The following is a 26,340-nucleotide window of genomic DNA, read 5'->3' as shown; positions in this document are numbered from 1 at the left end:
ACAACCGAAGAATGCAGACAGACCTGCTCATATTTAAATAAGTAGGGGGAGAAATGTTCTTTATTAGTAGACATGTCTCCTCTTGGAGTGGTTAGTTTACTTTGGTCCTTCAAAAAGATACCGTTCTGCTTGCAAAGCTTTGGATGAAAACATGCATAATTCATATTTTATCAAAAAAATGCAGTAATTTTCCAAATTCAATGCTATACTTATGTATTGCTGCTTACTGCTTGTAAAGTTAGTTTATGCTTACAGTGCACACACAGTTTGTGACTCTCTTACTTCCACCATAATCTGAAATTGATGTTTGTCAATATCTCAAATGTCTGAGCTTTCTGTGGAGGAGAAAAAAAAAAAAGTTATCTTTATGCCCTGAAATATAGAAGTATTATTTAAATGAATTGCACTCTCTTCCTATTAGGACTTGTTCTTTTAAGTACTTATTATCTCTTACATTGTTATTAATGCCTTTCTTCATTCTCTAATAATTCTGTAAAATGAATGTCAACTTGCTTATCTTAAAGCAATACTTGAGAATAGCAAGATGTTTTCAGATGCCCACAGGAATGGCACTGTAAACTCAAACTACTACTTATTCTCTGCGTAAGAGAACATAACTTGTAGAAAAGTACTGTAGAGTTAGATACTAAAATTTGTTTTATAATATGTACTGTGATATTGTGATGCTAGAAGGGGAAGGTGGGAGGAGAATATTGCTAAAGTTTTGATTAAAGCTATACATTTCTCTCCAGCTCTGGTGTAATTAGAATTGTTGTTTCCTCATGGGCGAAGACTAGAGATGAGGATTTTCTTCTATTTTAAAAAGCTAAGTGAATTGTGAACGAGTCAAAGTTTTCCAATGTTTTTATCCTTGCCAGATAATGTAAGGAAGGGGAGAAGTTCTGCCAGTACTTCTAGGTAGGCTTCAGTTTCAACAAGACAAAGTTATTTCTAGACCTAGGTGGTCAAAAAAAGTAGCAGTGCAACTATCTGTAACTTAACATTGGAATTGCAATACGAACATGCAGCTAAGCATCAGCGTAGATGAGAAACTTTTTGTTCAGCATAGAGCTGCGACCTTAGCAGCATCAAGCTATACTTCAATATGTAGCTATAGCCTATGTATGAGGAGAATAAACAATTAAATAAAGCAAAAGTGGCTCAAATATGTAGCGAAATAGGGGTGTGTATAGTTCTCTAAGGCAACATTAGACAAATCTTAATTTGATTAAGTTCTTATTTCGGATTCTTGAGCCCCCTATGCTTTTGTTTTCGAGTTTTATGAACTTAATTCTTAAAATCTAATTTGACTTGTGTTATATAAAGTAAAACTTTGGAATGGTACTTGACTGACTTTATACTTACATTCTCAGTCTGTAAGTATAATCAGATCTATGTTTCGTATTCTTATTTTGTTCCCTCTTGCAATATTTAAGCTTCAAACAAATGTTCTCAGAGAGTTTTAAAAAGGAAGGGCAAAACAAACATCCTCAGAATTTTCAGCTGTCAGGCAAAGGGAATGGAGAGAGAAAGATTTTCAGAATTCCACTTTACATGAATAAAAAATAAAAATCAGCACTCAGGCACTTTAGCCTTAAGAATTATTAGTTGGGTCTAACAGCAAGTTGTGTAGCTTTGATGTTTCAAGGAATTTCGCTGCCACCATTTGAAAAAAACTGTAATTCATTATTTTGTAGGATGGCGGGGGGAGTTGGGAGAGGACTACGATAAACTTTTGGGATGTTTTCTCCAATCTTGGATTTAGACTTCAGCAGCTCCCCAGCAGCTTCGGGGACAAACCAAGACTGGCCCGTTTACAAGCAGCTTAGGGCAGCCCCCGCAGTGCCAGAGCTCGCGCAGCCAGCAGCCCCGCTGCCTTGTGCAGCGCCTGTTTCCGAACCACTACTCCAGGGGGAATTTCTCTGCGTGAGGAATGCAAGGAGCTGGTCCATTCGGTGGGAATCCCCGGTCGTTACAGCTCCAGGCGCAGCTGAGCCCTCGCTGGAGCTTGGGGGCACCTGCTGGTCGCCGCTGCCCCACCAGCGCAGTGTTTCCCCGCGTACCCAGCACTGTTACACCTTCCCAGCGGAAGCCAGCCAAGCTTTGGAGTTATTGTAGCAGCGCAAAAAGTCGTTGTCTTCAGAGAGTTCGTGAGCGCGAGCTGAGGAGCCGCGGCCTGTGCGGACAGCCGCCCCCGGGCCTAGCTTACCCGCAGCAGGACGCTACGGCTCGCGCTAACGGCTCCCGGGGAGGAGGAGACAGAACGGCGCAAGCACGGCGAGACAAGGCTCCCTTTAGGGGTGCCGCTGCCGCCTGTCTCTGGGCAATGAGGCCACCCAGGCGCCGCCTGGGACCTTGCACAAAACCCGCGTTCCTCCCGCAACGGCCGCCACCCCCGCCCCCGTCCGGGGCGGCGCATGCGCATGCGCGGCCCGGCGGCGCCAGCACAGCCCGGGCGGAAGGGCCGCTTCCCCTTCCGGGCCGCGGCGGCGGGAAGGCGGGAGCGGCGCGGCCGTTATGGAGAGGTGGGGGACGCGGTGCCGCGACCCGGCGCGGGGGCCGCTTTGGGTCGGAGCCCTTTGCTTACGTTGTCCCTGTGCTGCTGTCCCACAGACACGACTTCGGAGACGTGTTGTCCCCGCGAGAGACAGAGGTGGCCAGAGCTGGCCGGAAACAAGGCGCCCAGAAAAGAGTTTCTAGTATCCTTCTGCCCTACGGTAGCGGGGCTTGGCTGCTCGCGCCTAGTGTTTGCCAGCGGTGCTTGCAGTGTCCGCGTACGCCGGCTGACACATTCATTTTTGTCAGTGCTTGTATTGATTATTCGGGTTGCGGGCTAAATACAGGCGCACGTGCATCACTGCCCTCCTAAGCCTGTGCCCGCGCTTAGCGCAGACGTTTCCTGCCTTCCCAGGCCTATGAATTTGGGCTGAGCTCAGCCTAGAGATCTGCATAAGGTGTAGCTGACTACAACCTTGAGCTTTCTTTGCTTTAACTTTACGTTCTTTAACCTGTATGTTTTTTATGTGTGTGTATTGTTTAATATATCTTAGCTTACCATTCACAGTAGTATCAAGAGAAGTGCACATGCATAGATAAACATTTTGACAGAATGTATTTATAAGCTTATTTACAGCAGTAAAAAACTTGTACAGTTTGACAGTCAGTGACAGCTACTTTTCTGACTATGAGAGCAAATGAATTAACTAAATCTCATTTCTTCTGTGTTTTTTTTTCTTTTTTTTTGTAAGCAGAATATAACTAGCAAGATATTGACCATAATTATTGTTGTTCTGAATCAGGATGCTCTTGGACACTGACGTAATTTAGGAAGCGGCAACTTTTGCACTACTTCCTAGTAAACCAGGCATAGGGCATTGTAATTAGTTAGCTGAGAGAAAGAGGTAAAATGGAGCAACCTTTTTGATGAAGTCGTCAGCATCGTAGAATAGAGAGCAAGAGAGCTTTTGTTACAGTTTTTTTATATGTACAGTCTCAGATTTGCTGGTTATCAGTTATGTAGGATGCAGCAGCTCCTTGCAAAGGGAGATAATTCTTGAACCAAGCAGTGATGAGAAGCAAGGTGTCCTAGACTCGTCATGCTCTTGTTTCTGAACTTTTCTTTGAGGCGTCCTTAATAGGTTTTAAGTTTCTGGTGAAATATTTCATGACCTAATTAATGTTTATTGAAAGGGATTTTCTGCTTTGTCCTTGCTAAGCTTGAGGGACTAAGTTTTCACCCTCATAATGTGTTGTCCTTATAATGTTTTTGCTGCAACAAAGATTGTTTCTTTCCAAGTATTTGCAGTCATTGCGGATAGAGCTGACAGAGTGTTTAGGAGTGTTTCTTAACTGGCTTTATTAATCAGTTCTTACGTCCCTTGATGACACTATTGGAAACATGACGCCCAGAGGCCAGTTCATTTCCCGAACTCCTGGTTCGTTGCTTCGCCAGCCATGTAAGATTTTCCTTTCTTCAGCATTGGGTTAAATGAAGAATATGCGTGGACTCCATAAGTAATAATAATTTGTAACAAAAAAGACAGGATTCCTTTTTGTTCTAGGATGAAGAATCTTTCCAAGCAGTTTGCTTGGAAAGCTTTCCAAGCGTTGTTTGCTAAATATCCTTGGGAGCACCAGCCACCGTGTCACTGTGCAGGAGTATCTGGAACAGATCCGGTGCTTAGTAGAGCAGATTTGTGGTTTGTCATTTGCCTTAGGGGTTTGGAGGCCAATTTCCAGGTGTGTCTGGAGATCTAATATTGTGCACAGCCATGGTGTGAATGTACCAAGGAACTACCTGGAATGCTGCTGCACTTGAGGAAAAGCCGATATGACAGTAGATGCAATCTGCTGTTACATAAATATGTACCCTAGTTGGAAAATCAGGCCTTGGGTGTGCCTCAGACCCTGTTAATAGAGTGTTTGCATACCCCTAGCGTAAATACATTTGTAGAGGGTGAAGTTGCATCACTGATAATGAACCTTCTTGTTTCTAATTGTTGGTGGTGTTTTTTTCCTTTCTAATTAGCACTTGTGGATTTGGTACAAACCTTGGGATAGAGCGAAATAATGACGGACAGGAACAGGTTAATTCTCCATGAGATTGGTTTGCCTGTTTCTTCTGTGACTGTGGGCTGGATTTCATAAATACTTGGATCTTGATTGAAAGATTTCTTTTGGAATGCCTTGATGTGGAGCGCAATTGCCTTAATTATGTTTCCTTTTCAGAAGAAGGTCTTTCTCTTTCAGTTGCTCCACTACCTCGAAGCTCCACAAAGCTGCCAGATATGTCTCTTATCTTGGGAACAGGAGGAAAGTCGCCTCAAATTCTGCAGACTCCTGGACTTTTTGGCAGTCTCTCAATGGTAAGATGGCCAGAGCAAGTCTTTCTCTTTTGCTCACGTAAAACTTGTAACTTCTTATAAGTTTGTAGTGTATTTTGCGCCAAAGAATCTGTGGGTGGTTCCGACTTGCTGTGTTGCTGTGGTGTTTTCTCTCTGTTCCTCAAGATGATGCAATGAGGTGTAAACAGGGTTTTAAGGACTTCCTAAATATACCATATGTGCTAAGCTACTGTCACATCAGATTGCAACTGCAAAAAAATCTCAACTTTGCTTGTTTACAGATTCCTCAAACACAGAAGTGTTTTATATCATCAAATCAAATTTTTAGAATTTTTCTCATTTTGACATTGTCCAATATGAAAGAATACAAAATAAAACTTGGAAGAGCAAGCATCTCTCATGGCTGTTCTGATGACATTATCTTCTTACTGTATCTTTGGATAAACATTGATTAGAGAAAGCATCAGGAGGGATTTTTAAAATGTGTTATCCTCATTTATTTTTTAAGTCGACTCAAAATGAGTTAAGATGTGATTTTGTTCCTGAATGTTAGTGCATTCTCCTTTCTGGTTGCTCCTATATTTTTTTACAGCCTCTTAGTTTCTTTAAATTGTTAGGTTTTGGGACCTAGAGACCCATGGTCACCATGTATACAGCTGTTATACAGTGTATACAGTGGGGATTTTCTTCCTGTGTGGAACCTCCTGATATTTTGCAACTAGGGTTTTTTTTGTGAGCAGTGTTTGTATTAGCTTAGTGTTTAGGGCTCTGATTTGGATACGAAGAATCTTGTTTGAATCTTGAAGAATCTTCTTATTGGGGAGAAACTGGGGACTAGGTAACTGTTTAAACTGTTAAACTAGGGTCACGGGAAAAAAAGACTTAAAATTATGCCTTATAGATGTTTACCCAGTGAACACTCATTAGACTCATAACTCCTAAGAACACTCCCTAGACCTTTTTGTATTACCCCCAGAGACCTGGTGCGATTTTCCTGGACCTGAGTTTCTCGTTACTTTTGCCCTTCTGTTGTGAGCGGTTCAGAGTGCTACAGCATTCTGTCCTGGTGGGCTAGGGGCAATAAAGGCAGAAAGAAATCGGGCAAGAGAAACACTGCGGATATAAACTATGTCGTATAAGGAAGAATAAGGTGTAGTCACATACACCAAGGTGTGTGGCCGCAGTTCTTTGGCATATTTAAGCCACTGCTATGTTACCGAGTCCCCTGTTCTTACTAGTTTGGGCAGGACCATCCTAACGGTCAGGCAAAAGAATCTACTAGTGGCACAATTCTTGGTTCTTCCACATGGTGTTAATTGCTGCCCTGGAAACAGCTACAGGAAGCTGCCCTGTCTGTGCACTTTCTCCTGTCTGGGCCAGTTAGCTGCTTTCATGTCAGATATGTTAGCGGATACCTCCCCTGAAATAGCCCAAGAAAGTCTAGGTATGTCTGTATCTCCTTATTTCATATTGCCAAGTGCTCTTATTTTAAAGCCGTATTGCTTTGTCTAATAAAATACTTAAAATCTGAATCAGAACCCTTCACTTCAGGCTATCGGTCTTCTTGGCGAATTGCCTTAAAACTATTTTGTTTTTTCACAGATGCATGGTTAGCATTATTTGGCCTGCTTTCACTTTGAGCAACATAAATTAACCAGTAAAGGTTAAATTAACCAGTAAAGATGATAGAATGTGATAGGATGGAGAGATGCATCTGTTTTGAAGTAAAAAGTGGAAAAAATAGTGTTTTAAAATTCAAGGTCTTACTAAATTAATTTATAGGTTAATTCTTGAATAAGTTAATTGAAAATTACCTTTTTCTGTCTTTTTTAAAATGTTTGTTAAAGAGAATTATGTTTCATCTCAAGGCAGTTCATTATTAATTTTCAGAGTTTATTAAACTCTGTACCAAAAATAATTGCTTGAGTGAGGCTTATAGCAGTCTGAGTTTGTTGTTTATTTTCCTTATGCTGTTATGTTTTTAGTTGGATGAAAGCAACTGGACAATGGCACTGTCACCTCAGCATACAGGAATGTTTACAAATCTAGACATGTCCAATATGACAGAAGATGTGACTATGAGTGCTGTACTGCTGCGTGAGGACGATCCTGGGGAAGCTGGTAGGATGATCCGAAGTTTTTGTAATAATCAATCACCTCTTTTACTTGTAGAGTGTGGAAAATGTATGCCATTATTTTAATATTTATGTATTATTTTGCTGATACACTTTTCGAACAAGAACAGTCTGTTGGAAAAGTATCCTTTCCAGTTACTGGGGTTTATCCAGTCGGTATGTTCTGTGCAGCCTGGTCTCGAAGGACAATCAATAGATGTCAGTGGATGCTTTGGTATAGTAAGACACTGAATTAGTTCATGGAGAAACATAGAGGAGTTTGTGTTTAAAACTTTCCCAGAGGACTTCCCAGCTTTATAACAAAAAACATACAATTATTTGACTTTCACAAAGATTACTGTGTAGCTTCTGCCTAACTTTCTTAGCTCGTATGTGCTTAAGACTGGATGGGTTATAAATAGTTCATATCGTATTTTTCTGCATTTCATTTTATTGATGGCTATTTTCTCATCAGAAGGATGTTTGTAGTAGAGCGGGTTTGGGGGTTTTGTTTGTTTTTAACCGAGTTTTACCAAGTCCTGTTAACATGGCTTAAATTGCTTTCTGCTTAAATGTATTCTAGCTACTATGAGCATGTACTCAGATTTTCTGCATTCCTTCTTGAAGCATACATCAACTACCATTTTTGAACTTGTGGATGAGTATGAAAATATTTGTAATAACCAGGTAAATTGTTTGTCTTTTTTAATTTGTATTCTCTGAGTTGTATTGCTGTTTTTATTTGAGATGTCACAGTGATAAACATAGATATTTTAAGTCTTGTGTGTGGTTGCAGAGTCACTGAGTAGCAGCACTGGAGAACATCTTTTTTCTCACATGGTACTTTGGCACAGAAATGCCTGTTGTGCTGCCATCGTGCTGCAGGTGCCAAGTGGTGGTAAATATGAGCAAAGTATAGATATTTGTGTTGCTAAAGGTGAATTGAATAAAAATTACACGTCTCAGATACAACGACTGTTTTTATATCATTGTGGTTTTATTGATTTCCAGTACATGCTGAATAAGCTCACCATAAAGGCTTCCACAGCAGGTTTAAGGCATCCCTGCTTTTAGAAATTGTTTTTGATTTTGATGGGCTGTTGATTGCTAGTGGCAGGAACTGACAGTTTGGAAAGAGGTTAATATGCTGCTATCAATAAGTGTTGATCACAGAGAAGAGAGCAGATCATTTTGTTGATATTGTTGGTGAAAGGCATTGCACCTGTGTCCCTGTTAAGAAAATGAATGCAGGGTAGAAGGTTGCCAGCTGTATGTGTTCTGTACAGATTTGTCTGATAAGGGGTTTGAGTTGGAGAATGCTGAGGTCTTTAAGGAAGTGTGTACCATAGTCCTGTTCCCAAGTGGGAAGGAGAAAAGAGAAGGAAAGTTCAGTTATCATGTGAATGGTAACTGGTGGAACTTCAAAGCTGAAATAGAACAGGAGGCTTCAGGGGATTCCTGTTGGTTATGGGTGTTGAGAAGGTTACCATCTACAGGATTGTGGAAGACAGAGTGGGTGTTTTAAGGCATCTGGAATATGCAAAAAGAGAAATTAAACTTAGGTGTTGAGGGAGCATTCTGGGTCATGAAAAGATTGTGATGGTTTAGAAACAAATGATGGTGGGCAGTACTAACCATATGTCAATTTATTTACATCAGGTGAATATACTGGGGAAAATTGTTTATCGAGCAACTCCTGGACAGCAAAAGTTTTCAAAAACCGCCAGTGTCCTGTGGCTTCTCAAGCAAGAGATGGTAACATGGAGACTCTTGTCCTCACTTTATAGGTAATCCCCTTTCACAGCACATGCTGGTTTTTCCTTTGTTTGTTTGTTTGTTTGCTTCTTTTTTGTTTTTTTTTGATCTCTTCCTTGGAGTTCTTGTTTGTAAATGATAAATCTTGAGCAAAGCAATCAATAACCGGTTTATTATGGAACTAGATGCTTATAATTAGACCTATTTATTATCTGTTTATGAAAATGAGATTTGCAAACAATGCTTTTTCTTACTTTTGTAACTTTCTGCATTTTTGTATTTTTTCTTTATAAAGATAGCTTTAAGCACTTTGCATGCATGTCACATTGAAATCATGAATATTATGCATTCCGCTGGATTTTACTAGCTTTATTTTAACCATTAAGGTTTGCAATTTTATTTCTAGAGACAGACTACAATCTGCACTAGAAGATGAAACTGCATGTGAAATCACAGTAAGCTTTGGGGGGCGTATGGGTTAAACTAAACTTTTCGGAATCAATCTATTTTAAAGCTAAATGCTTGCGTTTGTTCCTACAATTTTAATCTTTCAAGCATTCAAAATTTAAGGTAAAAGAAAATTTAAGATTGACTTTTATTGAGATAAACATTAAAAACTATATATTGCGAAAAGCTAGTTTACCTAATTATCCAGTGCTAAATGGAAAATATTAGTGTGAAAGATCTTTAAAAGTATTTTTGTATCTCCTTAAGCTTGCTCCATACACCTAGAAGATTCACTGGAAATAACTGTATGATATATATATATATATGTGTGTGTGTGTGTGTGTGTATCAATCAAGAGTGGTAGTGTTTTCATGGGACTTTGGGTACTGAGAAACCTTATGAAGTTCAACAAGGGCAAGTGCAGGGTCCTGCACCTGGGGAGGAATAACCCCAGACACCAGTGCAGGCTGGGGACCGACCTTCTGGAGAGCAGCTCTGCAGAGAAGGACCTGGGTGTCATGGTGGACAAGTTGACCATGAGGCAGCAGTGTGCCCTTGTGGCCAAGAAAGCCAATGGGATCCTGGGGTGCATTAAGAAGAGCATCTCCAGCAGGTCGAGGGAGGTGATCCTGCCCCTCTACTCAGCCCTGGTGAGGCCACATCTGGAGTATTGTGTCCAGTTCTGGGCTCCACACTACAAGAGGGATGTGGAGCTGCTGGAGAGAGTCCAGCGCAGGGCTACAAGGATGATCAGGGGCCTGGAACATCTGCCCTATGAGGAGAGGCTGAGGGAGCTGGGCCTGTTCAGCCTGGAGAAGAGAAGGCTGAGAGGGGATCTAATCAGTGTCTATAAGTACCTCAAGGGAGGCAGCGAGGAGGATGGTGCTGGCCTCTTTTCACTGGTGGCCACCGACAGAGCTAGACGTAATGGCCACAAACTGAAACACCAAAAGTTCTACAGGAACTTAAGGAAATATTTCTTGACAGTGAGGGTGCCGGAGCACTGGAACAGGCTGCCCAGAGAGGTTGTGGAGTCTCCTTCCCTGGAGATCTTCAAAACCCGCTTGGACGCAGTCCTGTGCCACGTGCTCTAGGTGACCCTGCGTGTGCAGGGGGGTTGGACTAGATGACCTTAGAGGTCCCTTCCAACCTTAAGGATTCTGTGATTCTATGACAGGCATAACTTTGCTCTTCTTAGAAGTAGTATGTGTGATCTAAAGCTGTCTAGCACTTAGCAACACGGGTTGTCATTTATCTTGAGAGGAATCTTTGCATTCTTGGTTTAGCAGTAGTCATCTTGTCTCTGCCAACAAGGCTTCCAGCATTTGCTGCCAGAGTATGTTTAGGAAGATTAAAAAAATAAAGCAAGTCAATTCTACCTTTGTAAAATTTATGATTGTGACTGCTTTCTTCTCAATCATAAAATAGCTTTTGCTAGGATTCCTGCTGCAAACTTGCTGGGGGGTGCTTTGATTTTCTTTAGTTGATTAGTCGGTCGGTTTTGTTTGTTTTTAAAATGCCTCTTCTGTTCTGTTTGTAGCAACTCTAATGAGAGTCAGCGATGTGGAAGAGCAGATAGAAGGATGGAGGAGTAGTTTGCTTTTCTTTATGTTAAGGGTGCATTAGGATCTTTGAAAATGTGGGTTTGTTTTTTCTCAAGTCTATGAGAATAAATGAGATTTGAAGTAATGTGAGTACAGTCGCTAGAATTGATGAATATGCCGTGTCCAATCTGTCTGTGACCATTTGTTTGAGTTATATTCTCAGTCTCCTTTTCACAATTTTTAGTCTTACATGCTGTAAAGAAACATCCAAATGTATATTGTCATTGGCTTAAAAAAAGGGGCAAGGGTGAGAGTGAAGTTAGCATTCTGAATTTGTAGAGAGCTTAAAAGTTAGTATGTGTCCAGTTTGTTTTTGTAGGAAGCTTTCTTTTTCATGAAGTAATAATCTGTTTTTTTTCTTAAATAGATTTTAAATGCTAGTGAAAAGACAACTGTAGACAACTTGTTTCAGAAAGACTCGCTTGTTCGACAAAGCCAGGTATGACTTATTTGATTTTTTAAGGGGGTGGAAATAGATAAGTAGACACTTAAATGTTTATAATGCCTCTGTGTTATGTAAGTTACAGTAAATGTGAGCTCTGTGCACTTACAAAGCTGTTTCTAATACTTATTTCTTCATATTCATGTAAGCATTTATTATGATTGTGCACAGAAATAATGTTCTTCAGTTTCTAAAGATCAGATATATTTTTTCAGGTTAACTTGGAGAGGCCTGAAGGCCAAAAGTTATTGTTACAAACAGTTATGATTAAAAAACCGATAAACAGCGTGTCAGTAATTGCACCATCTAGTAAGAAACAGAGATTGAGCACCTCAACAAAATTCATACTGGATACTTAAAAAGAATGGCATAGTCTCAAGACTGTGTACGTCTTTATCATGTAAATAAAATGCATATTCAGAGATGGGAGATGCAGATGCTTGCTATAAATTTGTTTTAAAAATGCAGTTTAATTTTATTCCAGCTGGTGGTAGATTGGCTAGAGAGCATTGCCAAGGATGAAATTGGAGACTTCTCAGATAATATTGAGTTTTATGCAAAATCTGTTTACTGGTGAGTTCAGACTTTCTTTTATTATATATGAGCTTCCTTCAGTTGTAAAATTTTCATACCTATTCTCAGACTCATTTTTAAAATGGCTTTTTAGAAGCCAGGCAGTTCATTCATTTTTATTTCTTTAAATTCTTAGATGTAAAATTCATTTTTTTTCCCCGTTTGCTGAAGTGACTCTTCTCTGAAGTCAGTTACAGCTTTTGGGAGGCGAGGACAGAGGTGGGGAAAAACACCAAAGTAACTTAATTAATCTCTTAACTTGGATGTAGGTTTGGTTTTCTTAATAAGAAATAATGAAAGATGCTAGATGGTTACCTGGTATTTAGCCTATTATTTATACTGGGCAAGCCATTCATCTTACATATTTCTAGAGTGCTCAGTTCTTCATCTTTAAATTCTTGCCTGTTCAAGTACTTGTATTGTCATTTTGTGTCACTGATCCTTCACTAGTAGCCATTATTTTCACCTTTATTATCAGCAATGGGTTTCAAAGCAGAAAAAGTTAAAGCCTGGCTTTGATCCCAGAGGCCTGCAATAAAAGCCTTGTTTTAAAGGGCCAGTGAATAGAGGGTGCTGGAGTCATGGTTTCATCCTAAGTGGAATTTGCTCTCCTAGGCTGACTGTAGAGTGAATGTTAGCAGGGAATTTTGTTCATGAGAAGTCGATTCATAATTTAAATATACAAGTGATTGAAATAATGGGCACTTTTGAAAGATATAAAGCTATGTGAATTGACTCCAATATTCTGCTTCTGCTTGAATTTTACCTTTGCACAACAGTATTGCAGCCTGTTGTCCCAAACCATGTCTCTTCTGAACCCTTATTCCACTCAGCCAAAACTGTCTCTGAATATTGTGTCTTATTAAAAGATTCTTTCTAAATAAAAGTGTCTTTATTCAGAAATATTTTGCTGCTTTTAGGGAGAACACTCTACATATCCTAAAGCAGAAACAGTTAAGTACTTATATTGGAAGTTCCCGGCCTCTGGTAACAGAGTTGGTAAGTATTATTTAAAAATCACATTTGATTTCAAAACAAGTATAAATCGGATCAGAGAAAGTGTGTGTGTGTGTATGTACACACACACAGAGCATATAAAATAATTTCCACAGCCTTCAACCAAATTTCATACTAATGTCTAAAATTACAAAATACTAAGTTGGAAAAATATGAAAATTAGTACAGAAATTGTGAGGGCATGACGACCTAGCTGACGAGAAGGTGTCAGTCAGTGAGAGTGTTTATGGTGGAAGTTTCAGAATAATTATAAAATTAACTATAATTATTAAATCTGCCTCATGAGTCAGATTCTAGAACTGCCTTTTTATTATGATGCTAAAAGAAAGTATTTTCTTTTTTAATTGGTTTTAATTGGGATTTTGAACAAGTCATGAAGGGATTAGCAGTGGATTAAATTTAAGGAAGCAGGAAATCTCTGGATTTTCTTTTGGGATAAGTAGGCTTCTCTTGTCCTTTAGTGGTCACTGATTTTGATAGCACGGGTACCTGTGGTCTATTCAGGGAAGTAAATGCCTCCAATAATATTTTTTATGTCTGAAAAAACCTCTATCCATCAGCAGAAAAGCTTATAATACTGATTGAAAGCTCTTGAAGATGAGGGCATGCTGTCTTTGTACAGTAAGTAGTCAGTGAAACCAAATCTTCTTGGGATTTCCTGAGAGCTTCTGTAGTCAAAACTTATGGGAGAGAAGTAAAGGAACGAAAGGGCTGCCAAGCCAGACAGCTCTTGTGAATAGGCTTCTCAGTGAGTGAGAAGGTGGAGGAGGAAAGTTTGGTGGCTGGGGAGAGAGAGGGGGAAAGGATGTTTAAAAGTCTAAATAACTGTAAGATGGGAAGGTTGGGGAAAAAGAGGCAAAGGAAGCATTGGAATTGCTCCCTTTGATAGGAGCAAAGACAGAAGAGGAATAAAATAAATGACAGAGGAAACTCAGGGAAATGTAATGCTATGTGAAATGTAGGGTTAACAGATAGTTTTCCAACCTGAAAAAAAATGACTCCAAATTACAAAGCAGGGCAAGAAATCAGTGGAAAAGACACATATGTCATCTGTGGTTTAATGCTGTTTTCCTTTTTTTTTTTTTCTCTTTTTTCCTTTTTTTTTTTTTTTTTGGTTCCTTGCAGGATCCAGATGCACCTATAAGACAGAAACTGCCACTTGATGATTTGGATAGAGAAGATGATGGGAGGCTATTGAAGTATCTCTTCACTCTGATCAGAGCAGGAATGACAGATGAGGCAAGTCACTGAAAGTATCTTCTCATTTAACTAGTTTAGTTTATTTAGACCCTACTAGTAGAACCAAGCTGTGGACTTAAATTTCTGTTTCAATTTGTCTTCTACTTTTCAATTTCTTGTCAATACCGAAAATGCTGGCCAGCTGTATCAGTAAAAATGTTCTGCCTTTAGTTAAGTAACTTCACGTGTAAAACAGATATAAAGCAGTAAAAAAGACAGCACTTTTATTTTACTGCTTTGAGAATGTAACTTCTTACTGTAGTGGTTAGACATTAAAAGTTCTGCCAGACAAACACATGCAATGTTTCAAATAACTTTTTAATTGGATCTCTAATAATCAGTTGGTTATCATGCAGACTTTTTAAATTGATATATTAAAATGGAGCATGTTTTGAATTTAAACTAGATAGAGATGTTTGATGTATGCTTTCCTTAGGAATAGCGTTCGATAAAGCAACTCATTCTGCTCCTCTAACATCCCCGTGATGTGATTTAAAGGGAGCTAATCATGTTTAGGACAAAAAAAAAAAGATGTTTATTTTTATTGCCTTATGCAAACATTATATAATTATAATGGCATAATGACGTAAAGTGTGGTTTGCTCACTACTGAAAGAGCAAAGTAAGGTCATTAATGTCTACTGAAATAAGGAAGAATTGCAGTTCATTTTTCTTACGGTAGGTAATCCATGGCACATAAACTAGCTCAACTTGCATGTCTGTACTTTAAATATCTAAAAGTCTGCAACTGTTCAGCCTGAAGAGACTGCAGTTTGACTAAACAAGTGAAGGTCACATATTTTAGTTTCCCTCATTGTTCATTTTAATTTGTCAGTCCTGGAATTATAGCACTCAGATTAGTTACAGAGTATCTACCTGACTTCTTTTCATAGCAGTGCAGGTTTGAAAGAACTTTGTAAGCAATTTTTTTTGTGTGTCTTAATGAGAAGACTGTTGAGCACCATTATATAAAAGGTGGGATTTTTATAAATACATGAGGGATTTGGAAATGTAAGTTAAGTGAAAAAATATGTGGCTGCATGAGAAGACAGATTATAGACCTAGACAACAAAGTGATGTCTTAAGCTATATTTTTAGAAGGATGTGGACCTGCTGTTTAAAGTAGCAGAGATGAGATCGCAGTATTTTCCTCGTATTGCTGTGCCTATGGAACTGTTGACTGAAAAACTAAAACATTTAGTGAAGAAATTACCAAAACTTTATTTGCTTTGAAACCTCATAGTTACTTTGGGATTCTTTGTGTGTTTATTACTGACTTTTCCAGTCATGTTCAAATTGTTAGAAGATGGTGCTTTTGTTACCCTGCAATCTGTTGCTGAGAAAGTCCATTATTTTTCAGGCACAGCGTTTGTGCAAACGATGTGGTCAGGCCTGGAGAGCTGCAACTTTGGAAGGATGGAAATTGTATCATGATCCTAACATAAATGGAGGTATCTGTTGCAAGTGCACTTTGAAGTAGAAGTCAGAATAGGACAGACAGCTTGTTCTTGATACCTGGCTCTGACAAAGAGGAATAATTTGTTGCATCTTAAAGACCTTTTATTTATCTAATTTGTATTATTTACCATATCTGATCAACATATGTAAAACTAACATGAAAAAGTTTTAGTTAAAGGTATGTATTCACTGAAACCACTTAAAAAGCAGCTTTATGCTTTCTTTTTGAAAAGCATGCATAATGACTAGGAAATAAATGTCTGGGAATTCCAGACAGATTTCCTCCGGCTCCATATAATGTTTCATTAAGCAATTTTTTTCAAGTTTGACTTGTACCACCTAGCAACCATTTTGTTGCTTAGGCTCACAGAAGTTGGGCTCTTTATCTATTGTCAGAAAACTTGAGAGAAGTACAGGAGGACTAAACTTCAGCAGATTTAAATGCATAAAATGAGATGCTCTCAAACTTTTCGGAAAGTGTTAAATTACATTTCTTCTTTAGGTCAAGATTTCTTGACCACTGTCCTCTTTATAACATCATACATGGCTTCTGACTCTGCAGGATTTGGCAAGGAATTTAAAAACTTGTCTAAGTGCTATGCACAGTTAGGACCAGAGGCCACAGTGCTTTGCTATATCTTTTTATTTTATCTGGATGCTTCGCAGTGTCCTAGCTCTCCTTTGCACTTAACCTGCTGTCACTCCTTTCTTTCTGTGGCACCGGTGCTCATACAGAGGCAAGGGAAATAGCATCACTGAAGAAATGATCTGAAACTCACTAGAAACTCATACACCTATTAAAAATCTTGTACTTGCTAAATTTGGGTTTTCTGAATATAAATGTCGTAGATGTGTTGTGGTTAAAAATACAGTTTTTGTTGCCGTTGTTTTTGTTTTTGTTTTTTCAAGGCTGAATAATGGATAAGCTTTAAAATATTGTAATTTTAAATATGGTTTCCAAAACTTCCTTGAAAGATACCTTATAGTCCAGTCAGAAGTATCAACATGCTTTGGGAAGAGTCCTGAAGGGACTGAAAATTGGGTTGATAACAGGAAATGGGATTTAACTTCTTAGTGATTTCTTTTTCTTTAAACAGCAGCTGCTTTTTAAAATGTCTTTTGCATGTAGGAAAGGAGCTGGAACCTGTGGAAGGGAATCCATACAGGTGCATTTGGAAAATAAGTTGTTGGCGTATGGCTGAAGAGGTAAAATAATGTTGAATTGCTTGGTTTTAATGTACAAATTTAGCTTTTTTTTCCTGTAGTCAGTAACATGCTTTTAAGTAAACCTACCACTTCATGTTTACTGCATATAGAATTTGTTTTTAAGAGGACTCTTGAAATAGATATATTTTTGTATTGAAGTGAAAAATGTGCATAATCAGCACCGATTTTTAAGGCTTTGGAAATGTTTCAACTGAAGGTGACTTACTGTGTTTTTAACTCAAAGTTTTATTTTTAAATGTTTATTTTAGGAGCAGTTCAATAGATATGAGAGAGCAATCTATGCAGCACTCAGTGGAAACCTCAAACAGGTATGTCCTGTTACTGATATTTGGTAGTTGTGCATTTTCTTTTTTGTATGTGGCAGAAATACTGCAGTTACTCTTTAATGTACTTTAAAAAAGATCTAGTAAACAAGAGCAGAGCAAGCAATGCTTCTGTAGGAGACATTGTCACTCATGGGCTGTCATGCCTTAATTAAATACACTTGCTAGACTTCTGTTATTCTTGCTGTCAGTAAAACCATTTCAGATTTTGTTCAAGTCCTCCTCTCTCTCTGTATTATTTAAGAGCTCACGTAGTTGGCCGCCTGCTTGTGAGCAGTTCTCATCTGCATGGGTTCTGAGCTGGTGAGGGGTGTCACACTGGGTTTGGGGTCAGAGTGGTGCCACACATGTAAGGATCATAGGGCTGTTTCTTTTGACTGCCTCTGACTTTAAAATAACCAGAGAATTAGGGCATTGTGCAGGGAACAGATTTTTGCATCATGTATTAAAAAAACAAAGCTTGCTGTTTGAGGTGTTAGTATCTTTTGATGTCTGGAAATCTTATTCTAAATTAAAGTTGCTGTGTTCATATTCTGATATTGTTCCATCTCTGATTACTTTTTGCTGGTTTTAATGTGTAGCTTCTTCCAGTTTGTGATACTTGGGAAGATACTGTTTGGGCATATTTTAGAGTCATGGTGGACACTCTTGTAGAGCAGGAAATCCGTACCTCCGTGGTAACTGTAGAGGAGATGGAAGAACTCCCTAGAGATTACTTAGAAACAAAGTAAGTTTAACTACATTCATTTTCCTAAATTTAAGAAAATATCCATATTTTCACAATATTCAAGCTAACTTAGTTTTTTACTTTCTCTCTTATTTTGAAGTTGGACTTCAGAAAAAGTTTTTGAGGAGCTTCAAGCAACAGACAAAAAGGTATATGTTAATTGGCGTTTCTCCTTAGTGTTCATTATTTTTAACTATCCATTAGACTGTCCTTCTTACCCCAGTATTTAATGGAATGATCATGCAAATATGCGCAGTGATTAATTTATTTGGGGCTTTCTGTAGTGTGTCCTTGCTTAATTATAATTGATTTTGCCATATGCTGCCACTTTTTAATGATGAAAAAGATACAGATCTTGTCCTGTCCCAGATCTGCCAAACTAGCTGATTGTGCTAGAAAAATAACTATGAAGTGCTGCCAGACATACAAAGCAGAAAAAATAAATCCTCTATTTAAAACTTAAATAAAATGTTTGAAGGTTGATTGCATACAGGAGGTTGTGAAGAGGTTTGTGAGCATATTTCAGCTCTCTGAGCATTTAGGAGACTATTTGGTTAAGCACACTGTGTTTCCTCGTTACTTTTAACAGCTGGGATATTTATTATATTTAAGATGGAATATACACAACTTATCAGACATTTCTGTAATGCTTAAATTGAAGCTTGATTTAATTTTATTTGATAGAAGAGACAAATAGCATTTTTCGTATTGTTAATTCGAAAGATAGCTTAGTTAGCCGTAGATACACCCAGGTGCCTTTCTAATGCTATCCTCATTCTATAGGAAATTTAAAGGTGCATTTGAATCATGTTTCATGCATTAATTCCTCTACAGGAAAATTTCCCTTCTACCCTAGAAATATTTCACAGGATTTGTCTTCAAGGATTTGTACACATGTTCCTTCTGTTACTTTATAGAATCTATTTTCTGTAACAAAATTATTTATTCTCCAAAGGAAAAAAAAAACCCCAAACTTAGTTTTTAATTTAATACTAGTATTAACTCCACAAAATCTGTATTCTGATTCTTTATTTCAGTTTCTCAGTATTCTTATTGTAATTCAACAGATAGCTGGTGCATTTTCTCCTGTCCTCTGTGCAGAATACCCTTTGAAATAAAATAACTTCTTTTTTTCCTAAGAAACTTTTGCTTTATTTGTGATCTTTCTTTCTTTCTTTATACATTATACTAAAAGATTTTTATTCAAACTTGGGACTTTTTTTCCCTCTGCAGAGAGTGATAGAGGAGAATCAAGAGCACTACCATGTGATTCAGAAATTCATTATACTGGGAGATGTAGATGGTGAGCTTTTTCCTAAGTGATCTTTAAATGTCAGCTGTCTACATAATTTCTAGTGACCTTTCCAGAAGCTTAAAATTGAATGGGTTTTAGAATTGCACACTAGGCAAACTCCACCTAAAAATGAAGCTGCTTACTTCTTTATTCAGGAATTACAGTGACTTTTTGTAGTTTGACATATCGAGTAGCTTTCAAAGCAGTTGTGAAGCCGTACAAATGTGTGGCTATGTATGTGAGACCATTGTAACTTTTTCTGAGAAATGACAGAATACACACAGGAGATATTTAAACCGAACAGCAAAATCTTTCCAAAACCAATACAGTTTTGTTTTACTGGACTTCTAAGGATAAAACACATTTTTTGAATAGACACATAGTTTTGAAAAATATCTTAGGCATTTCTCCAGCTTTCCCATGATATGGCTAATTATAAACATGCAGTTGCTGCCTGCAGGTTTGATGGAAGAATTCAGCAGATGGCTTTCGAAGGACAGAAGCGTTCTCCCAGGACACCTCCTTCGTTTCATGACACATCTTATTCTCTTCTTCCGCACGCTGGGCCTGCAAACTAAAGTGAGTTCAGCTGTGTTTAAGTTGCTGCCATAGCTGTACCCACCCATTAGGTTAGAAATGCACGTACCTAAGTATGCTGCATGCAGTGATGCTAAGCCACTGCTAGGCTGATGAGGAGCTGCACACCTAAATAAAGTATTTGCTGATCTTGTATCCTAAAAGCAACAGACAAAATTAGAGAAGAGCCTGATCCTTCCCTCCAATTTGGCTTGTATGACTGAAATGTTTTTTCCCAGAATGATGTGTTCCACTCTCAAACCCTTCATTGAGAAGGACTCGGGAATTCAAGGTTAGGCTTCACAGCAGCCAAGATAAGATGCTGTTTGTATTAAACCTGCTTTTAGACACAGTTCTTGGAGCTGTAACTATCGCTGTGACCTCATAAAATGCTTGTTTGAGGTAAATGGCTCCTTTAGGTGCTAGCTGAACAGGCACTCTAAAAAGACTTCATTTAGATTTTTTGATCATTTTTAGAACTTAGCGAAAGTGGTATCGCTCTCATCACTTGTCCTGGCAGAAATACAAGTCTGCACAGATGCAAGATGTCCATGTCAAACTAAAATAATAGTTCTTCACAGTAACAAATGCTTGATTCTTAGCCAAAAGTCTCAGTTGCTTGGACTATTCTTTGGCAGTAACAGGTGAGCCAGATGGTATGAAGAGTTTCTGTCCATTGCTTCTGTGTACAGGAAAATAAAAATGTTGTGTAATAGTAAAACAGGACCTGTAGCACACTGCAGCAGTCATCTGTTCTCCTAGCTCTTGAGTGTTCAAGTGAAAAAAACAATGCAGATTGATTTAAAAAAAAACAAACCATAAATCTATCTGTAAGCAACTGTATGATGTAAAAACTAGCCTTCCAGTTAGAATAAGAACTGTATCTAGTTGCTGAAAAATAAAATCTCTTGGAGCACTGCTTTTAGGCAGGTTATTTTTTCTGAATTGACCTCCAAGAAAAATAGTTCTTCCAGTTGAGCCAGTTTAAATTAAGTTACTGAAATGTGGCTGAGAAAACCTATGTAGTGATAATCTGCAAAGTATAATTGTTTTAGCAAACTTTGTCATTTAAATTTGTTTGTTTGTTTGCTTGCTTGTTGTAAGGAGGAAGTTTCTGTAGAAGTCCTAAAGACCTACATTCAGGTAAGCTTGCAAAGGCACATTTTACGTTCTCTGAGATACTTCAGAGGGGCAAAAAGGGGGAAGAAAAGGATACTTTAAACTTGAAGACAGGGCTACAGTGCTGGTGATGCTGTCCTCTTGAGGCATGCCTGGAGGACATGCCTACACACAGAGAGTTTCTGTTAGCAATGCTTAAATAAGAGCAAGTTTTATTAATCCCTATTTAGAAGCTGAGAATCCAGTGGAATCTTTTTTTAATATGAGAACAAAATCATTAGAAATTTATTACATGTTGTTTAGTCTTCATAAGTTATGTTATTCCATAGGGCAGGTGTACTATGGATTCTTAATGCTTGTTTTTTCATTCTGCAGCGAATGGTATCAGAGAAGCGCACAGATTTAATAGCATTTTATGTTAGCCACCTGCCTCCGGAACTAGCTGTTGCCCAGTATGCTTTATTTTTAGAAGATGTTACTGAAAGTGATCAACGCCACCACTGTCTTGAATTAGCAAAAGAAGCAGGTGAGATATTTGACAATTAGAATATGAGCATATTTTTTCCTGGGTTGTGGTGTGGTCAGTAGTTTACAACACAGAATAGCCCAGAGGACGATGCTGAATTGTTTCCATACTGCCTCTCTTCACCTTTCAATTAAATAAAATTAGTTTGCTAATCAATTTTGAGTAGGTATATTGTGTTTTCTAACTATAGCCTGGAATTGCAATTCTCCATTTTTAAATTAAACTAAATGTTACTTTTGCCCCTGGATTACATCAAAACACAACAGGAGGTAAATGCCAACTACTCAAATATACACTCTGAAGCTTTACATTATCTTGTTATTCAGGGAAATAAAGGCAAAAGATTTGGTTTATGTGGATTTGATAAAATTATGAATGTGGGCTATTCTGGGGGAGTTAGTTTGCAGTGTTCCTTCTCAGGCACTGTGGATGTTTGCATTACTTGTCATCTCCCTTCCAGGCCTTTACATCAAATTCAAAGGGACTTTAATGAAGTAGCTTTGTCCCGTGTTTGATAGGGCTTTTGTGCCACTCCGACTCAAAACTCACAAAGAAATTGTTGCTGTAGGTTTCTCCATCTAGTTTTTCCTCATCGTTTTTAGCCATTTCCTTGTAAAAACTTAGCTAAGATTTCAGAGGTATAGGTTCGTGTTTCAGAATCTTTAGAAAGGACCAAACTTCTGGTATGTCTCTGTTAGATCCCACATTCTTTCTTTTTATTTGAAGATTAAAGGAATTAGTAGTCTTAGCAAATGCATGTGTGTATATCTATATTAAAGTGTGTCTGCGTGCACATACGTACATACATACTGGTGTCCTGGCAAACCGAAAAGGTGGTTGGTTAGTTATTTTTTTATTATTCTTGTTTTCTTATGTCTTATATTCTCTTTAAATTCTTAGATAACACTTTTCTACATGCCTGCAATAAATTACATATATGAAAAGCCTATGATTGAGACTAGCAATGTGAGCATGAGCAGATCTATAAAAATTGCTATCAGTAAGGAATTTCATCTGCAAATGAACTCTGAAATATACTTTGTGGCAAGTCTAACTTCATGATCTTTAAATAGTACTTGAAATAATTCTCTCCCTCTCAACCTAGGTCTGGATGTTGCAACCATTACCAAAACTGTAGTTGAAAACATCCGCAAGAAGGATGCTGGGGAATTCAGTCACCACGATCTTATGTTAGATACTGGCACAACAGAGGTGAGTGCATCTAGCAGGGCAGATACTCCACGTGGCAGGATTGTCTTTAGAGATTCCTTTGCCACACATGATTTTCCTTTTTCCGTTTTTCTTTACGTGTGACCATGAATGAATTCCTAGCTTCTGTTTCTACATCTCCTTGACTTTCTGGACTGTACTGTGTGACACGCTGCAGTGTGTCTGTAGGGAAATAGTAAGTAGAGATAAAGCCCATTTAATGACTAAAAAAAATACGTTGCAGCTGAGAATGGGACATGATTGCAGCTTCTGACTACTCTGAGGATTAGTCTTCTGGATCTCGGGTGTACCGTATTACATGCTTGAGGGATGAGGGATTGTTAATAGTTACCATTTGTTCTCCAAAGTACTGTTTAGAAAGCAAGGAACAGCTTGCAAAGTTTTTTTTTTTTTTCCTCCATTTAGTGAAAAGTTAAACTCTTTATAGGCCAAATAGACAGTTTACATAGTGCAACAGATAGCAAGCTGAGATTGCACACTGCAAACTTTCTATTAAACCATGGTGGATTTTTTTTTCTCTTTTTTTTTGTTTAGCAATGTATTCATAGTAAATTTGAGGCACATGCACAGGCATCCATAAAAACTTTTGACAGTTGATCCAACAGTCTGAAAATACTGGAATGTTTGAAAGTGGATTTTTAGATTAATCTAGCCTGGAGAGATTTTTCCCTAATCTTTTCATACTAAAGTTGTGATTAATGCTGTCTCTTTCTAGTGTTTCATAGAAAATCATGTATTTCGATGACCCCATTGAGTGTATTGAACATGAGCTGTGTGCCTGAAGTGTTTCTGGATCTAACAAACACGTTGGCTTTTACAGGCGGATCGTTTGAAGATAGATGTGATTGACTGGCTTGTGTTTGATCCTGCACAGAGGGCAGAAGCACTTAAGCAAAGCAACGCCATCATGAGGAAGTTTTTGGGTACTAAACTTCACAGATTTTATACTGTAGACCTTTTAACTTTCTAAATACTGTTTGTGTTCTCACTGACTCTTGGAACTATGTATGAATTAATTTTGCATCCAGTCTATTAAAAAGTATGGTTAATATCTATCTTTAAAAAAAAATAAAAACCCCTCATAATAGCTTAATGTTATCTTTTGTTAGTTATTTTATAAATAAAGTATGGAGATTGCAAAGCTGTTGATACTCATCAACTCATGTTGTTGTAGCATCCAAGAAACACGAGGCTGCAAAAGATGTGTTTGTGAAGATTCCACAGGACTCTATAGCAGAAATCTATAACCAGTGGGAAGAACAGGGAATGGATACTCCACTTCCAGCTGAAGATGACAATGCTATAAGAGAACATTTATGTATTCGGGCATATCTGGTGAGTTTCAAACACGCTGAAATCCAAGTTATTACCTAGAATTAATGCTGACTTTGCCTCTATAGTGAAATCATAAGCCTAAGTTTGATTTCTTTTCCAATTATTGAACGTCCTGTAGTTGAGATTTCACAAAACAGTGAACTTCTTTCTGTATTTGAAAGTACGTGGGCTTTTGCTCATTTAATGAGATTCTTTTCATTATATAAATAAGTCCAAAATGTCCAAACACTTTTTCTATTGCAATCCAGGAAGCCCATGAAACCTTCAATGACTGGTTCAAACACATGAACTCAGCTCCACAGAAACCTTCTTTGCTACCTCAAGCAAGTTTCACTGAGAAAGTGGCCCATGAACATAAGGAAAAGAAGTATGAGGTAGGTAAAATTTCATACCGTAGTTTATTATAAGTCATTTACAGTCGTATTTTTCCTTTCTAAAAAGGAATTAAATACTCTTCCCTCATTGCTCCTACCTCTCTTCCTCCTGCCTCATCCCCCCGCCTCAAAAAAGTTGTTTTTGTACTCTGTATTTAATTTAGAAAAGTATTTGTTATATCAGCATGGCAGAGTAAGTCATCTAAAATGTCTAAAATGGCTAATGCTCTAATGCCTTTGCTTCTGAGCAACCTGATGACACTCTTTTTACAGGGAATTAAACAAGCATATAATTGCTTGTTGGCTAAAGATTTTCTTTAAAAAGTATATGCCAGGATGAAAATTCTATGTTAAAATAGATCTTGGGAGCTTAATGTTCTGTAGTACATTTTTTTTGTTTGTTTCCTTACCAGATGGACTATGGTATTTGGAAGGGTCACTTGGATGCCCTTACAGCTGATGTGAAAGAGAAAATGTACAATGTGTTGCTGTTTGTTGATGGAGGATGGATGGTTGATGTTAGAGAGGTAAGTTAATTTTTCTATCATGGGATAGACCACAAAGAGCTGGATTTTATGCAGTTGTAGCTTTGTGGTCATCTTCTAGCTTCGTGCGCTGCTGTCTACTCGAATACAATTCACTGTCTTGCTGTGACCTGTTATGGGTTTCTCCCCCTTTAGCTGCCGTATCGGTCAGGTCTATAGGCTTCCTAGCCTGTTTCTACCTCTGATCCTCCTGCTGCATGGTGTTGCTTTCTGAAGGAAAAGCTTTAATGCTAACACATCTTTTATTACGGCAAGGATGCTGAGGACGACCCTGAACGAACGCACCAGATGACTCTGCTGCGCAAGCTGTGCCTGCCAATGATGTGCTTTTTACTGCACACGGTGTTGCACAGCACGGGCCAGTACCAGGAGTGCCTGAGGCTGGCCGACACGGTCGCCTCCGAACGACACAAGCTTTACACGGTGAGGCACGGGGAGCCCCGCGCGGCGTCGCACTGAGCCCTGCGGCCGCGCTCTGCGGGGGCGGGAAAAAAGGGCTGATATGGAGAGGAAGACACCGTGTGTTCCTGAACTTAAATTTCTTCATCTGTCCCATCCGCTGTCGTAGTAAAGCATTTTCTGGTGCACTGACTTAGAGAGTCAGAGTTAACTGCTGTCCTCTTGAAGCTGGCACGTTTGTGACAAGCAGTTCCAAATATTTGTAGTTACTGATTTTCGGAGGGGGCTATTGAATTAAAATAAGTTGAATTATACTTTACATCTTTTCATGACATGTCAGAAAACTTAATAAGCAGGTTGTGTTTCTAAGTAATTTGTTTACCTAACCTCCCTGAAAGAACCTAAGATTAAGTCACTGAAAGTAGTAATAATTACTAAAAAATTAATTAAAAAACCCCAAGGGTTAGAAAGCTGAGAGGAAAAAAAAATCCACCAAGGCTGAGAAAGGGCAATCCATGCACATTCATCACAGTCTCTAAGTTCCCTGGCAGTAGTGACCCGCTTGGTACTCACCGGCTCCCAGGCCTGTCCTGGAAGCTGTTCTGAACCGTAAGGTTATGTGCCACTGTCTTGGAAAGAAAACCTCAAACGCTGAGTGCCTTAACTTAACCACCATCTACTTTTACACCGGTGCTATGCACTGCAAGTAACTATCCCTTTTTTATGTATTTTTATTCTCAGGTGTTTTCAAAGGAAGAACTCCGAAAGCTTCTGCAGAAGCTGAGGGAATCTTCCCTGATGCTCCTGGACCAGGATCTTGATCCCTTAGGATATGAAATCCAATCCTAGAACGTCATTCCAGCTATAGTGCCAGAACCTCCTGCCCATGAAGTCCGCATTTCCCACCTGTAAAAAGAAATAAAATCAAGAACGAATCCCTTGAAAATGTTCTCACCTTTGTGGAACAAAACCAACTCTCTCCCCCTTCAGGGGCGGGGCCCCCTGACGGCAACTCGGGCGAGGACGTTTGTTACGTGCCCCTTTTCTGGACGTTTTCTAATAAAAGCGCTTTGCCCGCAGCCGCCTCCTGCCCTTCGCTCGGCCGCGCGCCCTGAGGCGGTGGCGGCGGCTCCGCCCGGGGGCGGGGCGCGCGCCCGGCGCCCCTGCGTGCGC

The 26,340-nt window shown here is 38.8% G+C and overlaps 1 protein-coding gene across 1 annotated transcript; it reads left to right on the top strand.

Moving 5' to 3' along the window:
- The first annotated feature begins 1,933 nt into the window (after nt 1-1,933).
- Nucleotides 1,934-26,113, top strand: NUP107 (nucleoporin 107). The gene is made up of 27 exons (XM_088522920.1): nt 1,934-2,717; nt 3,867-3,956; nt 4,750-4,865; nt 6,830-6,965; nt 7,542-7,645; nt 8,618-8,745; nt 9,120-9,168; nt 11,132-11,203; nt 11,691-11,779; nt 12,700-12,778; nt 13,922-14,035; nt 15,395-15,485; nt 16,622-16,698; nt 16,968-17,027; nt 17,624-17,769; nt 17,870-17,918; nt 19,003-19,072; nt 19,524-19,642; nt 20,744-20,782; nt 21,134-21,284; nt 22,390-22,496; nt 23,335-23,437; nt 23,689-23,849; nt 24,098-24,223; nt 24,637-24,750; nt 25,024-25,191; nt 25,909-26,113. Exons 1-27 carry the CDS (start codon nt 1,934-1,936, stop codon nt 26,014-26,016), a joined length of 3,450 nt encoding a protein of 1,149 aa, XP_088379046.1. The 3' UTR covers nt 26,017-26,113.
- The last annotated feature ends 227 nt before the right edge of the window (nt 26,114-26,340 follow it).

Source organism: Tinamus guttatus, unplaced genomic scaffold (assembly GCF_059628265.1).
Source record: "Tinamus guttatus ecotype Peru unplaced genomic scaffold, ASM5962826v1 Tinamus_guttatus_pri_ptg000171l, whole genome shotgun sequence".
Classification (NCBI taxonomy): domain Eukaryota; kingdom Metazoa; phylum Chordata; class Aves; order Tinamiformes; family Tinamidae; genus Tinamus; species Tinamus guttatus.
Note: the sequence above shows the minus strand (reverse complement) of the source record. Positions and strands in the feature narration are given on the sequence as shown.

Excerpts from the sequence above, each read along its gene's own strand:
- NUP107 (XM_088522920.1), top strand. The coding sequence starts at position 1,934 with ATGCAAGGAGCTGGTCCATTCGGTGGGAATCCCCGGTCGTTACAGCTC. Across the intron at positions 14,036-15,394 it reads GAGCAGGAATGACAGATGAG|GCACAGCGTTTGTGCAAACG; the intron begins GCAAGTCACTGA and ends ATTATTTTTCAG. Across the intron at positions 19,073-19,523 it reads TATACTGGGAGATGTAGATG|GTTTGATGGAAGAATTCAGC; the intron begins GTGAGCTTTTTC and ends TGCTGCCTGCAG.